Here is a 25934-nt window from a genome sequence, read left to right as displayed (position 1 = left end):
TTAAAATCAAGAACGTTCAAGGCGAGGGAGGAAATAACGTGTTCCATGTGCTTGCAAGATACGCTGATGAAAGAGATCGGTCGGCAGTTTAGCGAGAAATTATTCTTTTTACAATATTTGAAGTTGGCAATGACATTTCCCACTTTCCTGCCATCTGGTATGGCATGTTATATTATATGGCATGTGGTATGTTTCGCGAGCTTTCCTTCAGGTGGGGAAAAAATGTTTACGTAGCACGTACTCAGCAATAGAAAGCGGGATCGGGAATTTTTCAGGCGGACCTACAATTTCTTCTTCACACTTAACTCTTAATATAATATTTGATCAAGTTAAATAATTAGTAATAACAATTTATGTAGTTAAGCACCGACTGGCAGTCACCGGTGTCAGTCGTTCTTGTTGTTACCCGAGTGCTTTCCGCCGTTGTGTCATTTCCGCTGGGCCCTTGTATCCTATGTTGGCGACTTCAGCGCACCGTGCGAACTGAGCAGCTGGGCTGCCACGCGAACTGAGCAGCGGCGCCGACGCACTCACGGCTGCGAAGCTGTGTGCTGCTCGCCTGCACTTATAAGCAGTGCTTACCTCCCTGATTCATTTCGGTGTTAACGTGCCCGCAATCATGGCGTGTTGTTTGGTGTCGTGGCTGCTTTATACGGCCGTTTCATGGCTCGTGGCATTTGCTGCGTGGTTTAAGCTAGCCGACGCCGACCTGACGCTTCTGTTCAAGTCAAAGTTCGGACGTTCGATAGGTAAGCCTTGCTATGGTCTAGCAAAACAAATACTTTTCATTGTCGAAGCGCTATTTGTGCTTGGTATGTTTTTCTTTATGTTTGTTTCGGGTTTTCAATGACCCGCTGTCGGGCTGTTCCTCGGTTTCCATAATTATCCGCGATACATTATAGCTTTTCTAGATTTCATGCCCTTTCTGGGAGCTCTTGCTCTGATATGAAAACGGTGTTTCAATTTTGTCCTCATTTGTTCACTGAAAACTCTTAGCGTGCTCACATGCTTATCTGGTAAACACGTGCCAGTGGTTGCGTGCGTCAGTTGTAGTCTTGAAAGTGGCCAAAACGCACACATTTAATTGCGCAATGTGCATTTCTCGTTTGCGAAAAAGGACGGGAAATACAAGCCTCACGCTGTGAACATTCCTTCAAGACGGGCATGAAACACTTGCAGCACTATAAAGAATTCGAAAAGCATACGAACCTTTAGCCGCTTAGCGAATACCGTGGAAAAGTAACATGTGTTTTCTTATCCAGTAATATATCCAGAAAAGTAACAAGTGCAATTGGAGAAAACACATGGGGTCATTCTTCGAATTAAAAGAAATACCAATAAAGAGGAGGCGTGGAAGTAAACTTGCGAAGGCGTGTCGTGCATCACCGACATGAGCCCTTTCTAGCTTCCATATGAGTTGCAAACACTAAATTAGCTGGTAATTAGAATGCAACAAATGTGACCATTTCTAAATGGGTCACCTATGAACATTTCCATGGTTTTAATTGCAGCAACCCTGAGAGGAAAAGTAATATGGATCACAGGAGCATCAAGTGGCATTGGCGAGTACCTTTCATATGAGCTGGCCAAAGTCGGATCACGTGTAATCCTCTCTGGCACGAACTTGGAGAACCTAGAGCTCGTAAAAAACAACTGCATTGGTAAGACGTCCTTGACGTTTTTTTACAGCGGAGCTGTTATACGCTAGGTTCTAGCGGTTTGTGTGCGTTGGCGAAAAACATGGCGGCAACACAGAGCTCACGACTGGCCCATCCTGGTGATAAAAACGGCGATGAAAGCGCATCGCCGAGAATGCCCCAGCTGAATTTAATCGCGAGAAGTGCAAAACGAATTGTGATAAGCAATATCGTAATTAAAAAAGTAAAACCAGAATGGACACTGGGAAGTGTGGATTGTGGTTTGACGTAACGGGCTCTATAGAAAAACCACCTAACCTTATCTCAGTTCCCTTCCGCCCGTGCAATGGGTAGGCCGCGTGCGGTGAGGTCTACGAGGAACACCGTCGTCAACAGAAGCGGGAATGTTTGCAGCGATGGCAGGTGGCACGTAATACGAACGAAGATCGTGCCGCAAACGCCAAGCGTTTGCAGCACGTATCATCACATGCACCTATGGTTGGATCACTCCTACCGTCTCCACTGCCATCGTAATTGTCAGTGATTTCAACATTAAAGAATCCCAGGTAGTCAGAATAGATCCGGAGTCCCCCATTACGGGGTGTTTTATAATTACATAGTGAGTTTGCAACGTAAAGCCCCAGAATTTCATTAATTTTATGAAAACAGCATTGTGCAATAAGTAATTTTGGCATAACATTTCATTGCCGACAACGCGTTGGCAAACTCGCAAATAATTTTTAAGCTTGTCAGAGTATGTGCTGCAGCAGATTCACAGTGTACGGAAGTGTAGAAGAAGTGTCATCATAGTGCAGATGCTGACAAAATGGAAGTAACAGCACAAATGCTGGTACATTTGTCACACAAATAACAGTGAAGGACGTTATGAATGCGTTATTTTGCAGTAAAGGAAGTGATGCTAATAAATAGATTCTACAAACTTTTCAATTATCGTGACACCCCACAAATTACTATAATCTGCGCCTTACCGTTATGAACATGCGATAACATCTGCTGAGAGGCGTTAGGAGAACGAGAGTATTTGCATCTGCTTCTAGCATTTACAGAAATGCTCTAAGCCGGACGATGCAAACAATGGAGTGGTGTTCAGGAGGTGCTTGTCTTTTGCAGGATTACTGCCTAGAAACCTTCAGTTTTGAAAGCAGACCTGAAATAAAGCATTTGACGGAATACCATAGGGCCAGGTAAAAAGATTCTTGAAAATTGGGTCATACCTAAGTCGAAGCAAAAACATCTTGACAATTATTTGGACTTTACGCTGTTTTGTTTTGACTTGGTCAGTGACTCAATTTTTCAAACATCATTTTGAACTTGTATGCAGTGTGCAGGCATATTTGCGTAATTATTTAGTTTAAGAAATACTGAAGTGAAACACTGCATTATTTAGATTCAGCGTTTCGTCAATACTCTACTATATTTTATTGTATGAGGTAAAGTATTCGACGGATAAATGAAGGCCGCGCTATCATTTTTTTATTTCACATTGGAACCCTAGGACTATCACAGATGTCGAAGTGTTTTTTGATATTTGGGCCATTGTGGCACAGCAGTTAAGTCATTGGCTGCTTTAGAATGGAATGTTGTTCCATTTTTACCGGTAAAAAATTTTACCTGAGCCGCGCCATCAAACTCATCGATGTATCGGGCAGCTGGTGTGTGACTCCAAAACGGCCCCAACACACCTTTTGTTTTTCTCTTTTATTTTATCAAGTGCCTGCCCATGAAAAGTGGCTTTTATGATATTGCAGAAGAGTAGTGTACGAACACATTTCAACATATTTTTCTGTTTACGGCCCCTTTCATTCAATTATTTCATTTCATTTCATTTCATTACACATTTCGGTATTTTACCCAGATCCACTGATCACTGTAAGTCAACTGTACTCAGTTTGCTCTACTTTTATAGAGTTTGGGAAAGACAAAGGGACGGAAGTCCTTGTTCTCCCATTCAGCATTTGCGACTTCTCGTCACACAGCGAGCAGCTTCAGAAGGTCCTGGACCATTTTGGCAAGGTTTGCATTAGTTTGCCCTACAATTACTTAGCATTCACGGGTGTTTGTGTGGAGGTGCGTCAACTGGCTTGGTCATTAAACTACTGCACTCTTTCTCACCAGTTGGATGTCCTGGTTAACAATGCTGGCCGTAGCCAGCGAGCCCTGTTTGAGGAGATTTCTGTTGAGGTGGACAAAGAGATGTTTGACTGCAATGTCTTCGGTGCCGTATCTCTTACGCGGTGTGTTGTAAAGTATTTTAAGGAAAACGGCGTGCAAGGTCATATTGTGGTCACCAGCAGCACAGCTGGAAGAGCTGGTAAGTCCCTCTTGCTTTGCCTCTTCTTTGCACAGTTGGTAGATTTGACAAGAGTTTCAGTATTGCTTGAACTAAGTAGCCGATATAGACAGTATTCAGCTTTGAGGGTCGATAATTGTTTCACTGCACCGCACTACTGTTTTCACGGCACAAATGCTGTGTAATAAAAAGAAGGCACTGAAATATATGAGAGCTTCTTAGCAGCAGTGTTTCATGTAATATGTACTAAGCAGCTGCTGCAAGTTTTTGTTTGATTTATGCGTAAGTAGTAGGCGTGTGTACGTGAATATTCGAAAGTTTCAAATAACGCATCGACTAGCGTCCCATTAGATTTGGTCTTCGAACCTTATATTCGCTCTTAGAAAATGCAAATATTTCTAAAATACTTTTTCGGATACTTCCAATGTCAACTGTGCCCCATTAAAGATAAAATTGTAGCGAAAGTACTGTAAAATTGCTCCCCAGTGGGCTTAGTATAGACATGAAACAGGAGAACTTGCGTAGTGGAGCAGGCTGCGTCGCCTTGGTAGCCATACTTTACAAGTATAAAGTGATCCTTCGCACTATCTAAGAGTCCTCTGCATCCAAAGAAACTACTTGTTTGCTCTGAATGCTCCATTTATGCTTTTAATAAACAATGCTTCATAATGTACTATGTAATCACAGAAGCTTACTAACTTTAAGAATACTAGGATGTGAACATTATTTTATATTATATTTAGATAATGGCTGTGCATTATTCTAAAACTATTCGATATTCGATTTGCTTCTCGCACTATTCGATCTGTATTCGATTCGGTCTCAAAAATCACTTTGCACACCCCAAATTGCAATCTAATGCAAAAGTTTTGGCACGGTGGTACATATTTAAGTGCACAACTGAGGGAAAAAAAGGGAAAGCACATTCAATACAAAACAACTTAGTATATAAAGACTTGGCAGGCACCGTCATTACTACAAAAGTGAAAGTACATAAAAGTATGCTGAAATGAGCGAAACACATAACCTCGTCCAGAACAAAATTGTCACTGAAGATAGATGTCGAAGACCGGCAATGAATCCTGTTATCATTTGGTTCATTGTTAATAACAACCACACACTAAAAAACAAAGAGGGAGGAATGCGTGGACACAAGTGCTTATGTTGTGTCAATGCATGCCTTAGTCTTCTTTTTCACTGCGCCGTCATTAGCGATGAACCTTTACCAACTTGACCAGTTTTCTATCCTCTTCCGTGTTCCTATTTTGTCAGACAACGTATTCTGGCCAATGATATTTTTAAGGAAAATATGTATATTCAAAACATTCAATACGTATACTAAATGGAGTTTCAGCTAGACACCGTCTGGGTCTGGCAGCATAACCTCTCAAATAGGTGAAAAATCTCGACGAATCAGAATTTTAGCGGCTATTCATTGATTAGTTGATAAAATAATTCTATATGCGGTTTTTATTTGTTCCAGAGGTTAAGCCATTTGAGAAATGAGGTTAGAGATGGAGGTACCTCTACAGATATTGTAGACAAGCTTTACTTATGTGCTATCGTATCACGGGTTTTTCTGTGCTATTGCATTGTATCACAAGAGCTGGAGTTAATGCTGTAAAAGAGAAGCAGGTGTGTGTGATGTTGCTGCGGGCAACATGACCATTATTTTTCAGCACTGGCATGTAAGGGGTTTCTGCTATGGTTTCGATAGCTGACATACCATGAAAGAGGTGCCCAGGTGTGGGCGTGGATGACAATGTGCAGGACCAGATCCACATCCTGCAGCTTAACACTAATTTTCATATGCAATTGTGCAAACGCATGCCTACTGGTCCCATACAGCCACAGCATGGACATCATCATCATCATCAGCCTATATTTATGTCCACTGCTTTGATCTTTGGGTCAGTTGCACCCTTGTCAGTTGGTTATGGAATATGACTCCAGTACTTTACAAATATGAACAGTACACTTCATGAGTCGCTGCTGTAGTACTTACATAAAATGGACCTCCATGCGTATGTGTGATTTCATTAAGACATTGTGCCGCGTGGCAACCACGGTGAATACTTAAAAAAACGGTTCACTTGAGACTGAAGAGTATTCCTAGAAAAGATCACTTTGCTACCATGTTTAATGGGATGTTCGACGCACCATGCTCCCACTGCAATAGTGAACGAATAGCTTTCTTCCTCATAATACCTGCAGCTGATAATTAATATGTGCATGTGCCTTTAAATAATGATTAAAAACTTTTATGAAAAAAATGCAAATAGCTTGACTGTATGCTAGATCAAAATTTTAATACTTTATCATTATGAGGACAGGCCAAAGTGCCAAAATATTATCCGACCATTTTGACCTTCTTCCGAACGAGTCTGCAGCACCTTGGAGTAAAATTACGTAATTGTTACGCATTTTACAATGTATCAGATTCATTACTGAAGGGGATATCTACGTAACGTATGTCCTGAATAGCAAGGAAAGAGTTTGAAGCACTGCGTGAATAAATAATTTTCATAACTGTAGAGCTAGCCAAATGTGTTTCTAACTGCTTTCTCGCTGCTGTTACAAGATGCTAATTGCCTGTCATTTGTTTTAGATTAGGATAATCTGGGCTGGAGCTATTATGTAACTCCCGCGTTTGATCTTAATAATTGTCATTGTCATCATTATTACTACTATTAGTGAAAGCACATGGCTGGTGTTGATGGAACCATGTGCTGGTGGAACGTGATTAACTTTACTTATTTATGTTCTTGCAGTCATATACTTGTAGATTGGCATGTACAACTTTGTTCAGTCCTCCCCATAGCAACACTGAACAGCTCAAGGAAATTACCAGTATCACATTTTTTGAAGTCTTATCAAGCATGTCATCAATTGTACCGCTAGGTCATGCAAGTTGTTTCTTTCTGACCTTAGTAAGAAACCTGCGTGAAGCTGAGTGTTAATGCAACATTTTTCTAATGTTCTTATTGTAGATGACAGCTGCAATCAATAAAATCCTGTCGAGTATTGCATTGACACAAGTTATATGTCTAGCGTAATTGCAGTTGTCACGCATTTTTTGGCCTTGTTGCGCTTATAGCAAGTCTCTTATTTTTCGGCCAGGTTTACCTTTCTCAGCCACCTACATTGGTTGCAAGCATGCACTGCAGGTATGTAAATGAATCATGCATACTATATTCATATTTTTACTCTATTCACTCGTACCTATGGTGAAACCTTCTCGCTGATGAAAAAAATATTTTACAGCTTCTGCTTAATCGGCATTATAAGCGGAGACAACCCTAAAGGCCACAAGAGGCAGAAAGAAAGAAAGAATAATCGACAACACGGCTCTGATTGTCGTTTATTCCGCCTTTTGTCTCTGTTTTTTGGCTATGTTTCACACCAGAATTAATCCTAACCAACTTGCCCACATTGCCACCTTGCTTCTAAATACGCGACTAGTAAAGCGATAACTATTTTAATACACATTGTTACGCCAACAAAAGGCGTTTATTGATAAGCGGAGTAGAGTGAGTCGCGACGGCCTTGATCAGCAGAGTGCCTATCGAGATTCAGCTAGCTAGCCGCACTTCGTCGTCTTCCTTCACACTTCTTGGATGCCCCACATCTTGTTAAGGCGTAAACACAGAACGCACCTAAGATCCAGTGTCACAATTTGAAGTCTATTGGCGCTAAAATGACTCAACTTGGATGTTCTGCCTATCTGGTGCTGCGCACAGTACTTCTGATGGAGACATAGTTGAAGGCACCTATGTGTGTTTTCAGAGCTATTTTGTTAAACACTATGAAATAAGATGTCAGAATTAACCTTCACCCTTGTGGTACTCTTTATTAGAAATGTGCAGCGTTGGGACGATTAAATCAGTTAACTTCATTGTTTGATCAATCAAACAGTCAGCAATAAAATGAACCAACTTATGCAAGCTAGCCAGGGTACCTGTGTGTCGATAAGTTCTAGTTTTGCTACATTGCAGAATTAAACGGGCACTCAAGAAAAACAATAGACCATTTAAACTGCGAAATTTTCTGGCAAAGCTTTCTTTTCGCTAATTTTGTGATAAGTTGAAAATAGAGTGAATGCCAAGCTTCCACTTTTTGGATTTAACAACAAAACCCTAGTGCTGATACATCAGTTTAATATCGTGAGTTGGGAAGTATTTTCTGGTATTTGGGTCGTAATGGTGCAGTAAAATGTTATGAAAACTTTTATAATAAAATTTTAGAATAAAATTTTAGAATAAAACATTTTGAATGAACCTTTTAGAATAAATAAAACGTAGTCCATCTTTACTCATGAAAACTACACTAAGCCTTGGCAGACGCTGTCAAAATCCGGCGAGGTGTCGCGCGCGCCAGTTTTACAGCGAAGCTGGCAGCCTCTAGTTGGTCGGAATTTTTCCTGTCCGCGTGCGCGGTGGTCCCACGGAATTGGGGGCCGATTGCGGAGACAGTGTAATGAATCGGGAAGCTCAGTGTGCTGCTTCTCCGAGAGGGATCGCATGACGTCATCAGGTCACATCAGTTGACGCAGACGTCATCGCGTGACGCCACGTTTGATGTGATGACGTCAACAGACGATATTCTCATATGACGCTGCCGTTATTATCGTATATTCTAATCAGAATCCTAAGTTATCATGTCTGCAGCTTGTGTGTAAGTCGTACTTCAGGAATTTTCTCACGAAGTTTACTTCGAGCAGTTCAATCAGGAAAAATCCATCACTGGGCTAGTTGGTTCGACATCATTAACCCTGCTGCGCAAAACGACGAAGGGACAGGACTTGGGCGAGAAAAACAACACGCGACACCTGAGCGCAGTTCGTTTAGTTCAATAACGCACTTGCGCTTGGTGGAGAGCGTTGGAGAATGAGGGCGTGTGCGGCACTTCCGCACACGTGCGTGCGCGCGTCACGTACTTTGTGCGCACACAATGCATGGCCGCTCTGCCCGCTGCATCTGCCGCACAGCGTGTGCTGCGACCGTAATCGACATAATGGCAGACACGATCCAAAAACCGCACCTCCACCTCGCGGTCGCGGCCACTTGGACAGACCTCAAACGGCAGCTGGAAGAGGGCTTTGTCTTTGAGTTCCCGCGTAACGGAAATACGTTTTCTCGTATATTCGAAAAACAATCCGAAGATATCATGCCTGCAGCTTGTGTGCAAGTCGTTCTTTGCGAATTCTCTGACGCAATTTACTTTGAAAAATTTAATTAGTTCAATACGGCATTTACGCTTCGCGCTGGGACCAGCTGAGGAATGAGCATGTATGCCGCACTCCTGCACACGTGCGTGCGCGCGTGACGAACGCCGCTTGTGGCGGTGCTGCTCATCTCTGCTCATCATGCGGCGGTGCTGCTCATCATGCTGCTCATCATCAACGGCAACAGCTTCGCTCTGCTTCCATTTTCACAGAATTGAATCGAGGCTGATGCTTTCGTTTTTCAATCTTTTCTAGCTTATCAAACATCACTGGCAGCAAGCGTGACTTTTTGAGTGTTCTAGAAAGGTGATTTACTAGTAGAGCTTCAGTTATTAGGGCTCATACCCCCGATGTCCTTGAAAAGCAAAACGCGTCATCCCGTCCATTGCTACAAAAATCGTCATCACCAGCAAAAGCAAGTAAAAATGCATTGACTCATCCCTCGCGTAATGCAGAGGCAACAAGCACGCAGCGAAATGAAGCGAACAGTGAATACATTCATTGGAATCACTTATACAACGAACAAGAACGCGGAGTCTGCTCTGTTGGTACAAGAAAAAACCCACGTGACCTTCTAAATGGCTCATGCCCCCGTAAGACTGAGGCTACAAGATCTCAGCAATGTCAAGCGAACAGTACATACTTTCGCTGAAATCACCCATACAACACACATAACAGCATACGTTTCAATCCCCTGCTGAGAGGATGCAACATAGTCTAAGAAGAACGTCGTTGGCGCGAGTCTGACCCCGCTATACGAGCGCGCGAAGCCGCAGCTAAGCGTCGAATTGAGCCGAAGAAGCCGAACTGCGAAAGCAGCAACGCGACGATGCGAGACGGCGAATTACCAAGAGCGCAGCAAGCTTTCGCTTCACATGTTACAGGCCTGTAACATGCTGCCGAACGTTTTATATAGCGCAGCATTTCTTGGTGAACATTTGCTACGTTGACAGTATCTATCTATCTATCTATCTATCTATCTATCTATCTATCTATCTATCTATCTATCTATCTATCTATCTATCTATCTATCTATCTATCTATCTAGCCGCCTACGTCTTGGTGCTCTCATGGTCACATCGTTAACTTGGTATTTACCAAAATTGGCATAGTATGAGAAGTGTGTATGGCGAACATAAATAATAGGTTATGACATGAATATCATGACACGTCTGTCATTTAGGTCATGAAAGAGCCGCCTAAAATGGCATTGACCAAGCGAAAAAAACATTAACACTCAAATACCACTAAAATGGGTTCGGACGTGAATACTAAGGGAAGGAAATATTAAATGATTATGGTAGAAGTCATAGTCCTGAGCATGACTCTGCAAAAATTAAATGACTCAGCGAAAAAAGATTCACACTCAAAAACCACCAAAATGGCTTGTGACGTGGGTACTAAGTGAAGCAAACACTAAAGGATGATGGTAAACTCATTAATGAGCATGACTCCACAAAAATGACAATGACATAGCAAAAAAATTAACGCCCAAAAACCACTGAAATGGGTCCTGACGTGGTTACTAAGGGGAGGGAACACTAGAGGATGGTGGTAGAAACCATAGTCATGAGCATGACTCAGCGAAAATGACAATGACTCAGCGACAAAAGAGTAACACTCACAAACCGCTGAAATGGGTTCGCACGTGGCTACTAAGTGAGGGAAACACTAAAGGATGGTGGTAGAAGCCATAGTCATCACCATGACTCAGCAAACATGACTGACTCAGCGAAAGATGATTAACACTCGAAAACCAATGTAATGGGTTCGGATGTGATACTAAATGAAGGAAAAGGCTAAACATTTATAGTCATAGAAAGGAGCATGACTAAGACTTTCGCCTTAAGGTCTCTTGGGCCTAGCTAAAGGTACTCCTCAGGAATCATGAGATGAATGTCATGACATGCGTGTTATGAAGGTCATGAAACAGCCGCCTAAGCCTTGGTGCTCTCATGGTCGTTTCGTTAACTTGGTAGGCACACTGCTTCGCATAACATCGATTCCCACAGGGCGTGGGATCTGCCGGCTTTTTTAACAGTGAATCTGTTTAAGCCAGCTGTAAAACGCGCGCGTTTCGCGAAAAGCCAGCCGCGCTGTAGCCATGGCAACCAGCGACGCCGCCGCTGCCTGCCACTGCGTTGCCTAGCAGCTACATCGCGGAGCGTCGCACGCTATGCTCGGGAAAGAGAAAATGAGAGCGAGAGAAAGAGAGAAAAGTGCGCGCGTCGCGCGCTATGCACGGGAGAAAGAGAAAATGAGAGAGAGAGAAAAAAATCGTAGCTGCACCAACGAGGCAACGCGCAAAGGTGCTGCCGACGCCAACCGCGCTTTCCCGTTTCGCCGCATTAGCACCGAACGCTCGCGGTGTCGATGATGATGATGATGCCTTATTGGCATCCCCTTTGAAACGGAGTATACTATACATAGGTTTGCTATACATGTTCTTTATCTAGGATTTTTGTAAACCTCTCATTATTCTTTTTCTTTTTCAAAAATTTACCTTGTACCGCTACCTATGATTTTAAGAGATCAGGTCATATCCATCTTTCCCCTACTTTTTTTCCACCAGTACTTAATTCGTCTCTTGCTTATCTCTATGGCTGATCTGTTGATGTTTCCTTCCACTGTAAACCCAAGCGCTTCTGGGAGTTGCGCGTTACCTACGGTTCTCGCTGTGTGGATCCCGTCGCATTCCATTAGGATGTGCTGAGTGGTCTCTGGATCTTTACTGCAGCATACACATGCCTCATCTAGTTCCGAATATTTGCTCCGGTATGTTTTTGTCCTTAGGCAACCGGCTCGAGCTTCAAATGGCAAGACACTGCCCTTTGTGTTACTGTACAGATTTTCCCTTCTAATTTCTTTCTTCTCGTTCTTGTAAATTTCCATTGTCCTTTTTGTTTCCATTCTTTGCATCCAATCCACTGTCTCTATTTCTCTCACTTTCTTTCTGATGACTCCTGGTTGTCTATTTACAGTTTCAATTATCCTGTACTAGGTTGCCAATTTCCTTGGCCTCTTCCTCGATTCTGTGTCCACGCTTTTCATGAAGAGATACTTGTGCACTTTAGCCGCCCATTTATTTTCATCCATGTTCCTGAGCCTTTCTTCAAAACTAATTTTGCTTTGTGCTTCTCTGACTTCAAAAGAGGCCCAACCCATGTCACCCTACACTGCCTCATTTGAGGTATTACCGTGGGCTCCCAAAGCCAACCGGCCTACTGACCTTTGGTTAGCTTCCAAACCCGACAAGATATCCGAAGCATAGAATGACATTTGCAAATGTTAGCACTGGCACCATTACTCCTTTCCAGATTCCACGCACCACCTCATACTTATTGTCGCCCCACAGTGCTCTCTGTTTCATTATTGCAGCATTCCGCTTCCCCTGTATTTTCAGATTACCTTCGTGTTTGTTTGAGTAATTCTTTCCTTCGTTTATGTGTACGCGGAGGCACTTATATTGCTTCACTATACGTATTACTTGCTGTTGAATCGACACCTTGAAGTTACTCGTCTCTTCATTAAAGATCATAATTCCTGATTTCTCTGTGCTTATCTTAAAGCCTAGATTTGTCGCTACATTCCCACAGATATTCGCAAGTATCTGCAAATCTTTTTTATTGTCCGCTAGTAGCACAATGTCGTCTGCGTACATCAGTCCAGGGACCTTCCGTTGCACCATTTGTCCATTACGCATGCAGAATAAATCAAAACCTAATGCGCTGTTTTCCAGTCGTCTTTCTATAGCCTTAACGTAAAGCGTGAACAACAATGGGGACAGAGGGCATCCTTGCTTCAATCCTCGGTGAATTGCCACCATTTCATTACCTTTTCGACCTTCCCATACCACTTGTACTTGGTTGTATCTATATATCTCCCTCCGCAGCTCCACGAAATCGTCATCTATGCCTTCGTGCTGAAGAATATCCCATAACAATTCCCTGTGTCCGTGACTGCAGCAGGCGCCTATGGCGGCGGCTCGGCCGAGCTCCCACCAGCTGCGTGCTACTGCGCATGCGCCGTGACGTCGTCCCGGCGTTCCGTCTGCTGCGCAGCCCGTGCACTGTGCATAGCTTTCGCCCCACTTCCCCTACGTGTGCTCGGACTGCAAGTGCTTCGCGAGGCGTTCCCCGATGCCACGGACCACGAGGAAATGCTTATATACTTTGTATAACTTAGCATCACTTGGTATTACTTCGTATAGCTTTACATCACTTCGTATAGCCATGATTAGCTAGGAACCGATCAGCTCCGCTGTGTCATTCGCCTTGCGCCACTTGTGCAAGGTAACCCGATTTTTCCCCTTTAGTGTCCTCTTATAGCAAGGTGTTTTGGGGAACGCATTCCCCACCTCGTTGATGCACTTGGGATAGGCAAAGTGTAATAGCATGATTCTATCATTTATGTCCGACGCCTTTTTCTGCAAACAACTCTTTCCAGTCACTTGTGCATGTGGATTTAGTCCAACTCTGAATATTATTGCCAACGGTTGTTTGTTGCAAGCATTCCTTGCTGTGTGAACAGTTCCACAGTTTGAAATATTGATATGTTGTTTACTGTAGGTCTGTGCAAATTTATTGCAGTGACCGTTCGGTGTAAGTATTTCTACTGAAATAAAGATATAGAAGACTTCAATGTATTATAAGACATCCTTGGCTTCAACATTTTATGCCCTCAGCTGTGCTTTACTGCAGTTATATCTACATTGCTGCGTGTGAATTTTATAGAGGATTTAGGAGGTGGTGAGCCACGTTTATTTGCAAGTATTGCTATTCATGCTGCTTGTTCATAAATTGTCGAACTAGCATTCGCGTGTGCGGTGATCATGTATTGTGTGAAGCATCGTGCAACATGTGCCAACGGGTTTGTTAAGAGTGCGCGCTTGAATTTTCAGGGCTACTATGAGTGCTTGCGCATGGAAGGTGTGATCCTGGGAGGCTTACATGTCACCATCACCTGTCCGGGGCCTGTATTCTCGCGTATCCGGGAGCGTGCACTTACTGCCACCCCTGGCAAGGTGGGTGTCTCTCCAAATGTATTCACTATCTGCAACTTTCACAGATGGTGGCGGCACCAGGCGGTTGTTTGTCGACCTTCAGTGCGATGATTGGCCCGACACAGAACAGGCGACTGCTGCGTTTTCTGGAATGTAAAGAAGTGCCGGCAACTGTCCTGTCATTGTCGTTTCAATGTAGGATATAAGTGTGGAATATTCCCAAGAATACAGATATTGTTGGTCTACTAAAATGTTGAAAGAGAATGTAGAAAATTAAAAAGAGAATTAATAAATAAATCATGGTGCAGGATACAGTTATAAGACTTTGGTGCTCGGTCGTCAAAGGGGTGACGACCGAAGACCATGGGTCTTAAAACTGTATCTTACACGGTGTTTCTCAAATCCTTTTTCATTTAACAGATTGGCAAATGTTAGCTGAACCACCGAACCACCTATATATGTCGTGCATCTCGTAGAAATGGATGTATCGCGAAAGGTCCGCGTTATGAATGCCTGTGGCATTATTCCATGTCTCACGCACCCGTAAAGTACATTTTATATAATTGTCGGCATTCAGATCTTAGATTATGCGCATCCTCGTCTTTTGTTGCCCCTGCCTATTGTATACATTTTCCTTGCACAGTAGAACCTCGTTGCTGTGAAGACAAACGCCAGTCCCAAATACATTCCTATAGGCTTGTTTCCATAGTGCCTGTTTCTTTCACTTATATGGTGAAGAGTGATATAGTAAAGAAATTGTTGTATGGAAGAAAAAGATACATTTCTTTACTATAGCTCGAACTAATGAATAGCCATGTCACTAAAGAAAACATAAGTAATAAATGGAACAAATAAGGCAAAAAGGTTTGTGACTTTATAATGATGATGAAGTGGCACTCACTCAGGTTTCATCTAACAGTTACAGTGAATCCAACAATTTGCGCATGCACTGACTGCCTTGAATTCTTGTCAGGGTGGTCAGCATGTTTTCGTGTTGCTGTGCGCTTGTCGAATGCTCGCAGCATTTATACAGGCATAATGATAGCAGCACCTCCATTCCTTTAGTATGCATCTTGTGCGGTGACAGAGTTGTGCAGCCTTGGGCAACGTAAACCATGTACGTGAAGTTGTCCTGGGCCTACAAAAGTCAACATTGTACTGTGCAAGTGAATTGTTCATGGCTGCAGGCAGGCAGACCGCTCCTTGCAGTACTGTCTCCGAAATGTCTTTCAGTCGCCTCGTTTATCTTTCGTTTAAACGGGGCCTGGTGGTGACAGTATTCGTTGCTTACAGACGCCGCCCCCCCCCCCCCCCTCTAGGGACGCCACTGACTGAGTCATAATTCAAAGTGGCGCAGTTGAGAGTGAGGTTGCAGGTTCGATCCCGGCCACAGCGATCGCATTGCATTGGAGGCAGAATGCAAAAAACGCTTGTGCCTCGTACATTGGGTGCACTATAAGGAACACCAGGTGAAAAAAAAAACTAATCTGTAGTCCCCCGCGACATCGTAGCTCATAGTCAGATCGTGGTTTTGTCACGCAAGACACTAGAATTTAATCAATTTAATTTTAAGGTTGCACGCGTTTCACACACTCCTTTCTCACTTAAAAGAAGGACACTTAGCAAGTGTGAACGACGGGAAACATAAAACAGCACAGTTGAAGCTCGATATAGCAAAATTGGTAAAATTTGTTTCGTTTATGGAAATTTCTATTTTGGTCAACGCAAGTGAGCAAGGCTGCCGAAGAATTTTTCTTGCACGGCAGGGGCCGCAATATTTTCCGAATTATCAGGCAGTCGGAAAAGGCAAATTTGAATGACACAAAAAAATCATTTTGCTGAATTTGACAGTCGGCAACAAAAGATACGGTTTCATGCCGTGTGGACGATATCTGCAGATCTGTGGTACAAAGCGAAGCCGGCCACGCTTTCACGTCCACTCTGCCCCCGCGGCTGATAGTGTCGCCCACAGTGGGACACCACTGTCATGACAAGCGCTGGCAGGGGGGAGCGAATGCTTCGTCTGCCTCTCGCTTCAACGCATCTCCGAAGCTCCAGAACACACAACCTAAACGCGTGGGAAGACAGCGCACGTGATGCCAAGCCATCTCAGCACGCCCACTCTTTGCACACGCGACAGATTACTTCTAAAACAGGGCTAGCAGGCTGCGTATACGCTCAGCCGCGCGGACAGCCATGTGCAGCCACGACGGCAATAGAAATTGAGACGTGCCCCATCCATTGAATGTTTTGGTAGTGCGTCGCGGCGGCAGTGAAATTTCATTATATTTAAGCGGTAAATAAACACACCTCGTTATATCGAGATTCCAAATATATGGTCCACTATGCGCAAGAAGTTATAAAGGTAAACATTGATATATCGCAAATTTCATTATATTAAAGTTCATTATATGGAGGCTAAACTGTCTTTCATTTAGGTATTAAAGCTATTCTCGAAATGCCGGACCTGGATTAAACTTTATCGTGACGCCATAATACTAAGATCAAAGTTATCTGACAACATATAGTATAGTAGCAGTAAAACTAATTATGATGGCACTGCATACCATTTATTTCTTCTCGCTGCACTCGCGTCTAGCAGCCGCAGAAATTGCTGGAATAGAGTAAGCCATTCTATCGCAACGTCACGACACACCACCTCCTTGATATCGAAACCAAAGCTTGGATTAGTAAACCAATATTTGTTATAGTCAATTAGGTAGGGCACTCTAAAGGTTGCCGGTAGTCTTTATTAAGGTTTAGAGGGGTTGAGCCTTCGTTACCAAAAAAAAAGAAAATTACAAGTAAAAAGTGTTATGTGAGTATTCCTTTAATTAGGGGGAAAGATCCATTTCCTATATAAAATTTTTTATGCATTGCCTCAATGTAAAACCAGCTATTTATGTGGTTGTTGTTTCGTATGTATTACAGAATGTGTGAGTGATAACTTTTCACGTTTATGCGCAAGCTTATTTTTACGTTGTTCCCTACAGCTGTACAACAAGAAGGACACACCGAATTCTCGCCTCATGCCCACCGAACGCTGCGCTCAGCTCATCGCTGTTGCCATAGCCAATAAGATGGACGAAGTCTGGATTTCCCAGAATCCCATACTGCTCCTCGTTTATTTGGCACAGTATATGCCATCCATATTCAGAAAGTGAGTGCACTTTCGTTTTTTTTTGCAATCATTGCTATCGCTCTGATCCAGCTAAAGTCTAGCAGACCGAAATATGAACGAAATAAGTGTGTTATGTTTTTTAGACTAAATTTTCTAGGAGCACTTGGCACTGGCACAGCAAGTAGGCACACACATGGGTGTTTAGTTCGTGTGGTCCGCTTTTATTGTGGCCAAATTAGAAAAAATTTCTTGAAGAAATTTGCCATGTCATTATCATAATAATAGCTGAAACACTTTGAGCAGAAACTATAAACACAACATTCAGCATTGCATGCGCCCTGCATATTCGGCATATGAATACTTTCTTTTTACAATACAACTGCACTGGTATATGCCATTTTAGTTTTTGTTGCCCTTAAAATTGTGATTTTTTTATAAAGTGGCTTACGCATTTTGCTCACTTTTGATCATAAGGCTGCATAAGTAAATCTTCAGGGATTTTCAATGTGTCATGTAGGCACACAACACCCCCCACATCCCCTGAAAGAGATCAAGGCTTTGATGTCTAATTTGGGGTCATCAGTGTCTCATTATTTGGTTACGTCCTGAATGCGAGGCTGATAAACCTTTGCCCAGGAACTGCTTCCATAATGCGTTCTTCACTGGCAGGTAAAAGTTAATCACAATTAACACGTTTCGTGCAAGTGACAATAAATTGCCACACATTAAATTGCTGTGCGACAGTCTCTTCCAAGGTTACTTCGGCATAGCTGGACAGCTTACTGCGCTAATGCCATGATTGTATACCATAGTTATTTGACATAACAAGGAGACACAGTACATACTATGCTTGGTGCATGTTTGGAGGACATGTGTGAAGCTTATACTTGTTTTGGCCTTTTTTATTGCAGCTATGTTGTGAAGTTCCTGTTCACAGAGGAGAGGATGAGAAAGATGAGGGAGGGCCAGTAAACTCGCTGAAACATTCCGGTGGCTGGTTGTTGAATAGTTGCCCATATGCTTGTGAAGTGACCTTGTTTTTCAATACTTGTTTCCTTGTGCTCTTGTATCAACATTGAAGCACACACATCGGGCGCATGCGGAAGCACTCTGCAGGTACAAAGCATGTTGATCAAGCTTAATTTAAAGTGGGGGCCTGTGAATAAGCGTAGTATATGTACAGTTAGATACTGTGTGCCCCTGTTTTGGCAATGTTATGAACCTAGTAACTTCATGAGGACAGACTTTCGTTGCCACGCAGTTTGTATTAATATGACTGATATTGTTGCTAAGATACCTGTTTGTATACACAATAAAATGTAGAGTTTATAACCACATTTTGCTGGCTCTGCGTTCTCTAGTGTATATTTGGCAGAATTGTGGAGTACTTTCAGCACATTCTAAATGCATGTTAAAAACTCTTACAGTGCCAACCACTTACAATATAATGTTGCACTAGTGTGCCTAATTAAAAGTTCCAATGTAGTTAAACATCCTAACATACCCACTTTGATGGCGTTTTCTTATGCTGTAAGAGCAGGTGAGGATAATTTAATTAGTGCCTGACTGCGATATAACATGGTTGCAAGAAGCTAAGAAGCGACCTCACAGCTATATAAATTGCACACCCAGAGCAGTGCAACTTATGCATTTAAAAAACTTGTCCCGGCGATTACCTTATGTAGAATTTCAGGTATAAATACCCTAGTATCAATAAGCAAATGTAGACATCACCACTACGGCACTGTGTTGTGCTCGATAACATAGAGTTATCATATTCCATTACTGTCTAGCCAAGTGATGGTGCTAAGAAAACTGAATACGCGAACCCATGTCTTTAGTGCATTCATCTTTTCCTATAATCGCAAGTGCTAATTGCTGTGCACTTTCTTTCATTATGAATATGAGATCTTCTATTTGACTTGGGATTCCAGCAATATTCATAGGAAGCCTATTTGTGCACGCCCACAGCTTAGACTTTTTATGAATTGGATGTACTGCATGGCATCAAGTTGGTTGCCATAAACAATGCTGATGCTGTGATTGGGGACTATTGTTTAATAGGTGCCTGATGATCCCGTGGACGATGTGATGTGTCTAACTTTTACCAAGTTTGCTGTCATCAAGACATCTGCTCCAAGGATACACAAGGAAGACAAATAGTTGGTGAACCAAGTGATACCCTGATAAAATTTAACAATTTCAGGTGTATCTTGTCCCCAAACAATAATATTTATGGCTCTTACTTGAATTTCCTTTCTTGAGAACTCTGAGCTTACTACTTTGGTGTCAAAAATGTACGTCACGATGGTAACCTGCATGCCGTTCGTGACCTCGAAATAACCGACACGCAGCGGTAAATAAAAGACACTTAAGATAGGTGACGGTTATTGTTCCGGGACAACATATGCCGCAACTGGTGTAAGCATTTAGTAGGGTGAATAGAGATGCCTTAATATAAATCCCAAGCACTCCCATATGTTCACTTAAAGAACAGATTACACGCTTTTGGGGATTTATCCCACGACTACAATTGGCATTTACCTCGCCCGCATTTCCTTTCTTTACCGCGGCACGCCTCGTAGTTACAGGTCACGAACGGCATGCTCCTTATCAGCATGACATTGTACTCTTGACCGGAAAGTAGCGAGCGCACAGTTTTCAAGAAAGGATACGCAAGTCAGGCAGAGGACTGTTATTGTAGACAAGATAAAAATGTTTGCACCATTTGGAGCTTAAGAGTGCACTCTAAAAAGAGTTTACACCCTTTGGGTTGTATCTTGTTCTTAAACAATAATCATCATCTGCCTTGCTTGCGTTTCCTTCTTGAAAACTCGGCGCTAGCATACATTCCTGTCGAGAATGCAATGTCCCGTTGATAACGCGCGTGCGGCTCGTGACTAGGAAGTACTGGGCTCGTGGCGTTAAAGAAAATACATGAGGACAAGACAGATGACGATTATTGTTTGGGGACTAGAAACCACCCAAAGGGTGTAAACATTTTTTAGAGTTTGTGCGACCTGAAAGTACACTCTAAAACGTGTTTACACCTTTGGCTTTGCCCTACAACAGTAATCTTTGTCCCATAACAATAAACGTAATCTGTCTTGCTTGCGTTTCCTTGAAAACTATGCACTCGGTACTGTGGTGCCAAGAATGCCATGTCACGCTGATAACGCGCATGCCGTTCGCGACTTGAAAATACCGGGCGCGCTGTGTTAAGGAAAGGAAAGGCACGCAAGGTAGATGAAGATTATCGTTGTGGGACAAACATTCTTTAGAGTGTACAGGGCGAAAATGCACGGTATATATAGGACAATTGTTTACTCTTAAAAAGTTTACACCCTTTAGGGCTTGTTGCACAACAATAAGCGTCATCGTCCTTGCTTACTTTTCCTTTCTTGAAAACCCCGCTCTCGCTACTTTCCTGTCGAAAATGCTATGTCACGTTGATAACACGCATGTTCGACAAGGATCGCAGTGTTAAAGAAAGGAAATGTGGCCAAGGTAGTTGGCTATTACTGTTGTGAGAGAAGATACGCCCTCGAGGTTGTAAACTTGTTTTAGAGTGCATTCTCAAATGAATTAACGGCGCTATCTTTGCTATCTGGCACAAAAACACAGATCAAAATCAGAAGTGGGGCGTTCACTACTTTTATGCCGCAGCGCACGGTGTTGCATGTTATGACATTTTAAGGTAAGTGTTAATGTATTTTATCACCCTGGCTTAGATTGGAAAAATCTATTCTATCAGCTTTAGGTGGGGTATTTACCTTGTGTCATGAAAACAGTAAGGAATTTTCCTCAGACAAGGCGGGGTGATTAAGTGCCTTGTGTGAAGAAAATTTCTTACTATTTTGTCGACGCAAGGTAAAGTTACCCTGTCCAAACTGCCAGGAAAATGCCGCCAGGAGATGCATATAGACTGTGCATGCAGTTACAGGAATGAAACTTCATAACTGTTTATGCTTGTTTTTCTGTTTCGCGGGTGCCAGCGTGTCGGTCAATATTTTTGCATAAATTTGGGGAAAGTACGCTCAATACTACTGCAAGGTCCTACATTGGTTGAAAAAATCAAACCTGAAGTCAATCCAAGGTTCTCATGCTGTTTGTATCCGAACTTGTTTTGTCTGTGTGCAAACCGACCTTGTTTGCCCGCAGTTTTGTGGGTAAATTGTACTTGAGGAACAGTCGTCCCTCACTAGCGCTTTCGAACTGGCTGTGCTCATTAAATTTCACCGCCAGCGCAACGCCACATGACGGTAATCCCGTTTTAAAGTCTCGCGTCAAGTTGGTCTGTCAGCCTTGCGTCAAGTTTCGAGTCAAAGTTTTCCTTGTCAGCTTGGATTTATTGACCTCACCTAAATTATGAGCAGTATAACGCACAGGTAGTGACGTATCTCTTTCATGGATGTAGCACGAATGTTGTCTTTATTGAGTAAAAGATATAGCGTCACATTTGTGGTCGTCTTGGCTCTAATGAAGTACATTTGCGGCAGCAAGCTTGGCGGGAAAGCCACCAATCAGTGTGTCATTTGGGGGTTCTGGTAGGAGATGCAAATGAAAGTTACATACGCCTTGAATTAAAGTGCATGTGGCAAGATCGTTGATGGTCAGACTTCAGTCTATAAATTTCTAACTTCAAAGAGTTTGGAAACGCGACTCAGTAAGCTCTTCATGAGAAAAAATAAAGAAATAGCAACGTTAAGAGCAACAATATATTACCAATAATGGCGATGGATTTACAGCCATAAGTGCGGCGCGAATTGCTCTTTCACTGTCCATAAATAGCGAAATAACACTAACACTCGCCAATGGAAATACATGTTTGGAAAATAAAACTTGACGTTTCGAGCCCCGTATGGGACCCTTGATAACAATGAAAGCAAACGCCGTGGCTCTTGTTTAAATATGAGATAGATGGCGCAGTGCGCGTGTGTAGATTTATGGCAGATGCCCACGTGTCCTATTTATTTCATGTTGCTTCGTCTGAATGTGCAGCGATTCAAGCATTAGTCTTGATCGCAGTTTCTTGTCTCTGCAGTGGTCTATGCAGTGACCTGTGTTCTCGTGGTGTTCGGATAAAGCGTTTGAAGACGAGTTGCCCTTGGCGACATCGTACTGACGCTGTTTTATGCGTTTTTTGAAGTTACCGGTCTCGCCGACATAGGATGTGTCACAATCTCTGCACGGTATTTTATACACAACACCGGGGTACCGCGATCGTTCCAAGGGGTCTTTTATTCGCATCATTTGACCACGTAACTTGCTTGAGGGGACATGCGCAACCCAAACGTCGTACTTATTGGAAACTGTTGCCAAAGTTCCGCTTACCCCGTACGCATACGGAATGGCTGCGCGTTTACATTTCTTTGTAACTGCTTGGCGGTTGGGCGCTGAGGCACGACCTTCCTGCTCTCTGAGCAGTTGACGTGGGTATCCGCTATTCGACAAGTCCTTCCGTACCGTGTCCAGTTCTGCTCTGCGTCTTGTAGGGCTCGAACAGAGACTGAAGGGGCGATTGAATAGGGATGGCACAACCGAGGGCTTAATGGCCCTTAGGGTGTACGGAAAGGGAATCGAGCTATTGTCCCGTGTGCGTGGGCTTTCGATATACCGTTGTGGCGAAACCTTGGTCCATGCGTTCCACGAGAACATCAAGGAAAGCGATGCGGCTGCTCTCTTGATATTTCACCGTAAACTGGATACTGGGCTTGAATGAGTTCAGATGGGCCAGGAACTGTTGGACGTCTCTGCGGCGAATAACACAAAAACAGTCGTCAACGTAACGGACGAAGAAATTCGGGGCAGGGGAGAGCGACGACAACGCGGCATCCTCGATGGCCTCCAGAGCTATATTAGCGCACACGACTGATACAGAAGCCCCCATGGCGGTCCCGAAGACTTGTCGATAGAAATGATCATTGAATACAAAGTACGTATTTTTGAGGCAGAACTCCAACAGACGTCATAAGTCATCGACGTGAATAGGCGTGCGAGAGGCAAAGAGGGATCACGTTCCAGTGCTTCTCTGCAACATTGTATCGCAAAATCGACAGGCACGCACGTAAACAGATTTTACGTCAAACGCGACCGTGATGTGGTCTTCGTCGATTGTACACTCTTTTAACTTTTCCACGAAATGTCTTGAGTCTTTCACAAACGTAGTTTTTCCAACTAGCGGGCGTAGTACACTGTGAAGGTAGCTGGATAGCCTCTAAAGTGGTGAACGGGTAAAGTCGACAATCGGTCTCAGGAGCACGTCAGGTTCGTTCGCTTTCGGCAGACAATAAATTGCCGGCACAGACCCGTTATGACCTAGCAGTTTGTAGTAAAGGTGCTTACTCTCAAGTGGCACGAACTGGAAGACATTGAACAGAAGTTTCTGCAGCTCACATTCGATTTTTCGAGTTGGGTTGCGTTTTATCAATTTATACGTTTCATCGTCCTAAAGCAGGTCCTTCATCTTTGAGACGTAGTCAGTGCGGCCGAGAACAACAGTTGCATCCCCCTTTATCCGGAGGGAGAATAGCTATCTTTTCGTTCTCCTTCAACCGTTTCAAGGCCTGCCTTTCTGGCAACGGCAACGGCTTTCATTTAGCAGACTGTAGTTTGGAGAGAACACCAATGGCCCGAACCTTTGCCTCATCTTGTTTCTTTGCGTCAACCAAGCGCACTGCTTATTGGACGGCACAAGTAATCTCAGCTGCGTCCGGTAACGCGCCTGTGTTGAAGTTAAGGCCTCGGTTCAGAAGGCTTTGTTCAGCGTAAACAAGTTTGTGCGAAGAAAGGTTGTGTACACTTGTCACTCCCCTGCCTCTTGCGGGAACACTCGTATGTGCTGCCATAGGAGAAGAGAACTTACTTTCTTGGGACTGACGTTTCCTTTCTAGAGATCCGGCGGCGACATTGCTGGCATGAAGCGCAATGTCGAAGTAGTCACTGGGTTGGTCAGTCTAAAGGGCACGTCCTGCGAAAAAAAATTTCGTTTTCCAGTCGCTTGATAGTGGCTTTTGTTTCCATAATGCGTGCCTGCAGTAGACGTCGTTCCTCCAGGGCAATGACGTGTCTTCCGAATGAAGTTTGCACCAAAATTGACAGCCGCAGTGATTTCGGTATTACACTGTAGCTTTTGCACCGGAAATTGAACTGGAGGTGGCTGCGGATGATAATTTGGGCATTACGATGCCTTTCACAAAAGCCGAAATACTTGCTGCAATCGAAGGCGGAAAGTAACATTCAACGCCTGGACATTACCGTCTTCCGTATGAACTTTTTAAAAACTTGGAAGGTGAGGCCATCGAAACTTTACTCCAGGTTATGGATAGCGTATGGATCGATGGATCACTCCCACCTGAGTGTAAATACTCCGTAGTGGTGCCCATACCAAAACCAGGAGAGCCACCAACAAGCTTTGAAGCTCTCCGGCAAACTTCTTTGACACCAACTTTCTCCAAACTGTTTGAGCGATGGCTGGCTACTCGGCTTTCGTGGTGGCTCGAGCACAACCATAAATACCGTCCAGCTCAGATCGGATTCAGGCCTTACTTAGATACGGATGATGGGCTAGCCATACTGGCAGATGAAGTCCCGCACGTTTCACCTTACAGTCACTTGGTGTGCACTGTGGGTCTACTGACATAACCAAAGCGTACGATAATGTAAATCACGAGACGATTCTACGAAACATGGACACGCTCGGCTTGCCGCTTCAGGTGAAGAAATTAGTACACTCGTTCCTAACCTACCGAGCTTTTTCTTAAAGTGTAGACGGGCAGGAATTCGGTTAGTTTACATGAAACCGTGGGGTACCACAAGGCTCCTTTCGGGCACCATTATTATTTAATATTTCCTTCTTGCCTCTAGCATATACACTACAAGACGCTGATAATATAAGATTTGCCATTTATGTCGACGACGTCACACTGTGGTCCACTCACAGAGACCTCGAGATACAATGTAAACAACTCAGAAAGGTCTTGATGTGTTATACGACTACGTACAGTCTGCGGGACTCCAGAGATCGACAAAGAAATCTCGCTATGCGCGCGTTGCCAACAAAGCGGGCAGAAAGTCAGTTTCCGATAGCAACTTCCATCTCAAGATTGGTTCATCGCAGATTCCTGAGACTAAAAAGCTAGATATTCTTGGCCTGGAAGTTCGCCAGTCGGGCATAGAGTAACATACGGATTACAAGAGTGGCCACTTGAGCCTAAAAGCGGCCGAGCTACGCAGCTTCATGCCGCCCGCTAGAGGGCAATACAACACTCCCTGTTTCCAAGGGAACACGCGTACTACTTATCTATTGTAGTAACTTTTCTATAGTGCACTATATGTCTACTTGTCTATGTGGCTGTAGACGTAGACGTTATCAACGGGATCAGCCGGCCGTGAGCGGTGGATGATAAGACTAGTATAAAGAATAACGCATCGCTACAAAATATCGGCCATGGTGTGACCAGGCAAGGCGACGCTACAAAAGATGTGCGATAACGTCTGCGTGGTCTTTGCTGGGTTCGCCTGCCAGAACGTGTCTGTCTGCATGGCTGCTGCTTGGTAAGAATGCCTTCATTACGTTTTTTTTCCTTCATTACTTTGCAAATTGCTTATGTATTTGTCACTTGAGCCGTAAGTTAACA

The 25934-nt window shown here is 43.5% G+C and overlaps 1 protein-coding gene across 2 annotated transcripts in view; it reads left to right on the top strand.

The window, feature by feature from the left end:
- Positions 1-592: 592 nt before the first annotated feature.
- LOC119445505 (dehydrogenase/reductase SDR family member 7) overlaps positions 593-25934 on the top strand; it is an 80644-nt gene continuing 55302 nt past the window's right edge. Inside the window, exons 1-6 of one of the 2 annotated variants that reach the window (XM_049663343.1) lie at positions 593-749; positions 1512-1661; positions 3565-3671; positions 3774-3969; positions 7069-7115; positions 14073-14195. In XM_049663343.1, the coding sequence (XP_049519300.1) occupies positions 620-749; positions 1512-1661; positions 3565-3671; positions 3774-3969; positions 7069-7115; positions 14073-14195 (753 nt within the window). In that variant the 5' untranslated portion in view covers positions 593-619. The remainder of the gene's footprint in view (positions 750-1511; positions 1662-3564; positions 3672-3773; positions 3970-7068; positions 7116-14072; positions 14196-25934) is intronic. The other variant, XM_049663344.1, reaches the window with a different exon arrangement.

The sequence above is a fragment of the Dermacentor silvarum genome, chromosome 3, assembly GCF_013339745.2.
Source record: "Dermacentor silvarum isolate Dsil-2018 chromosome 3, BIME_Dsil_1.4, whole genome shotgun sequence".
Classification (NCBI taxonomy): domain Eukaryota; kingdom Metazoa; phylum Arthropoda; class Arachnida; order Ixodida; family Ixodidae; genus Dermacentor; species Dermacentor silvarum.
Note: the sequence above shows the minus strand (reverse complement) of the source record. Positions and strands in the feature narration are given on the sequence as shown.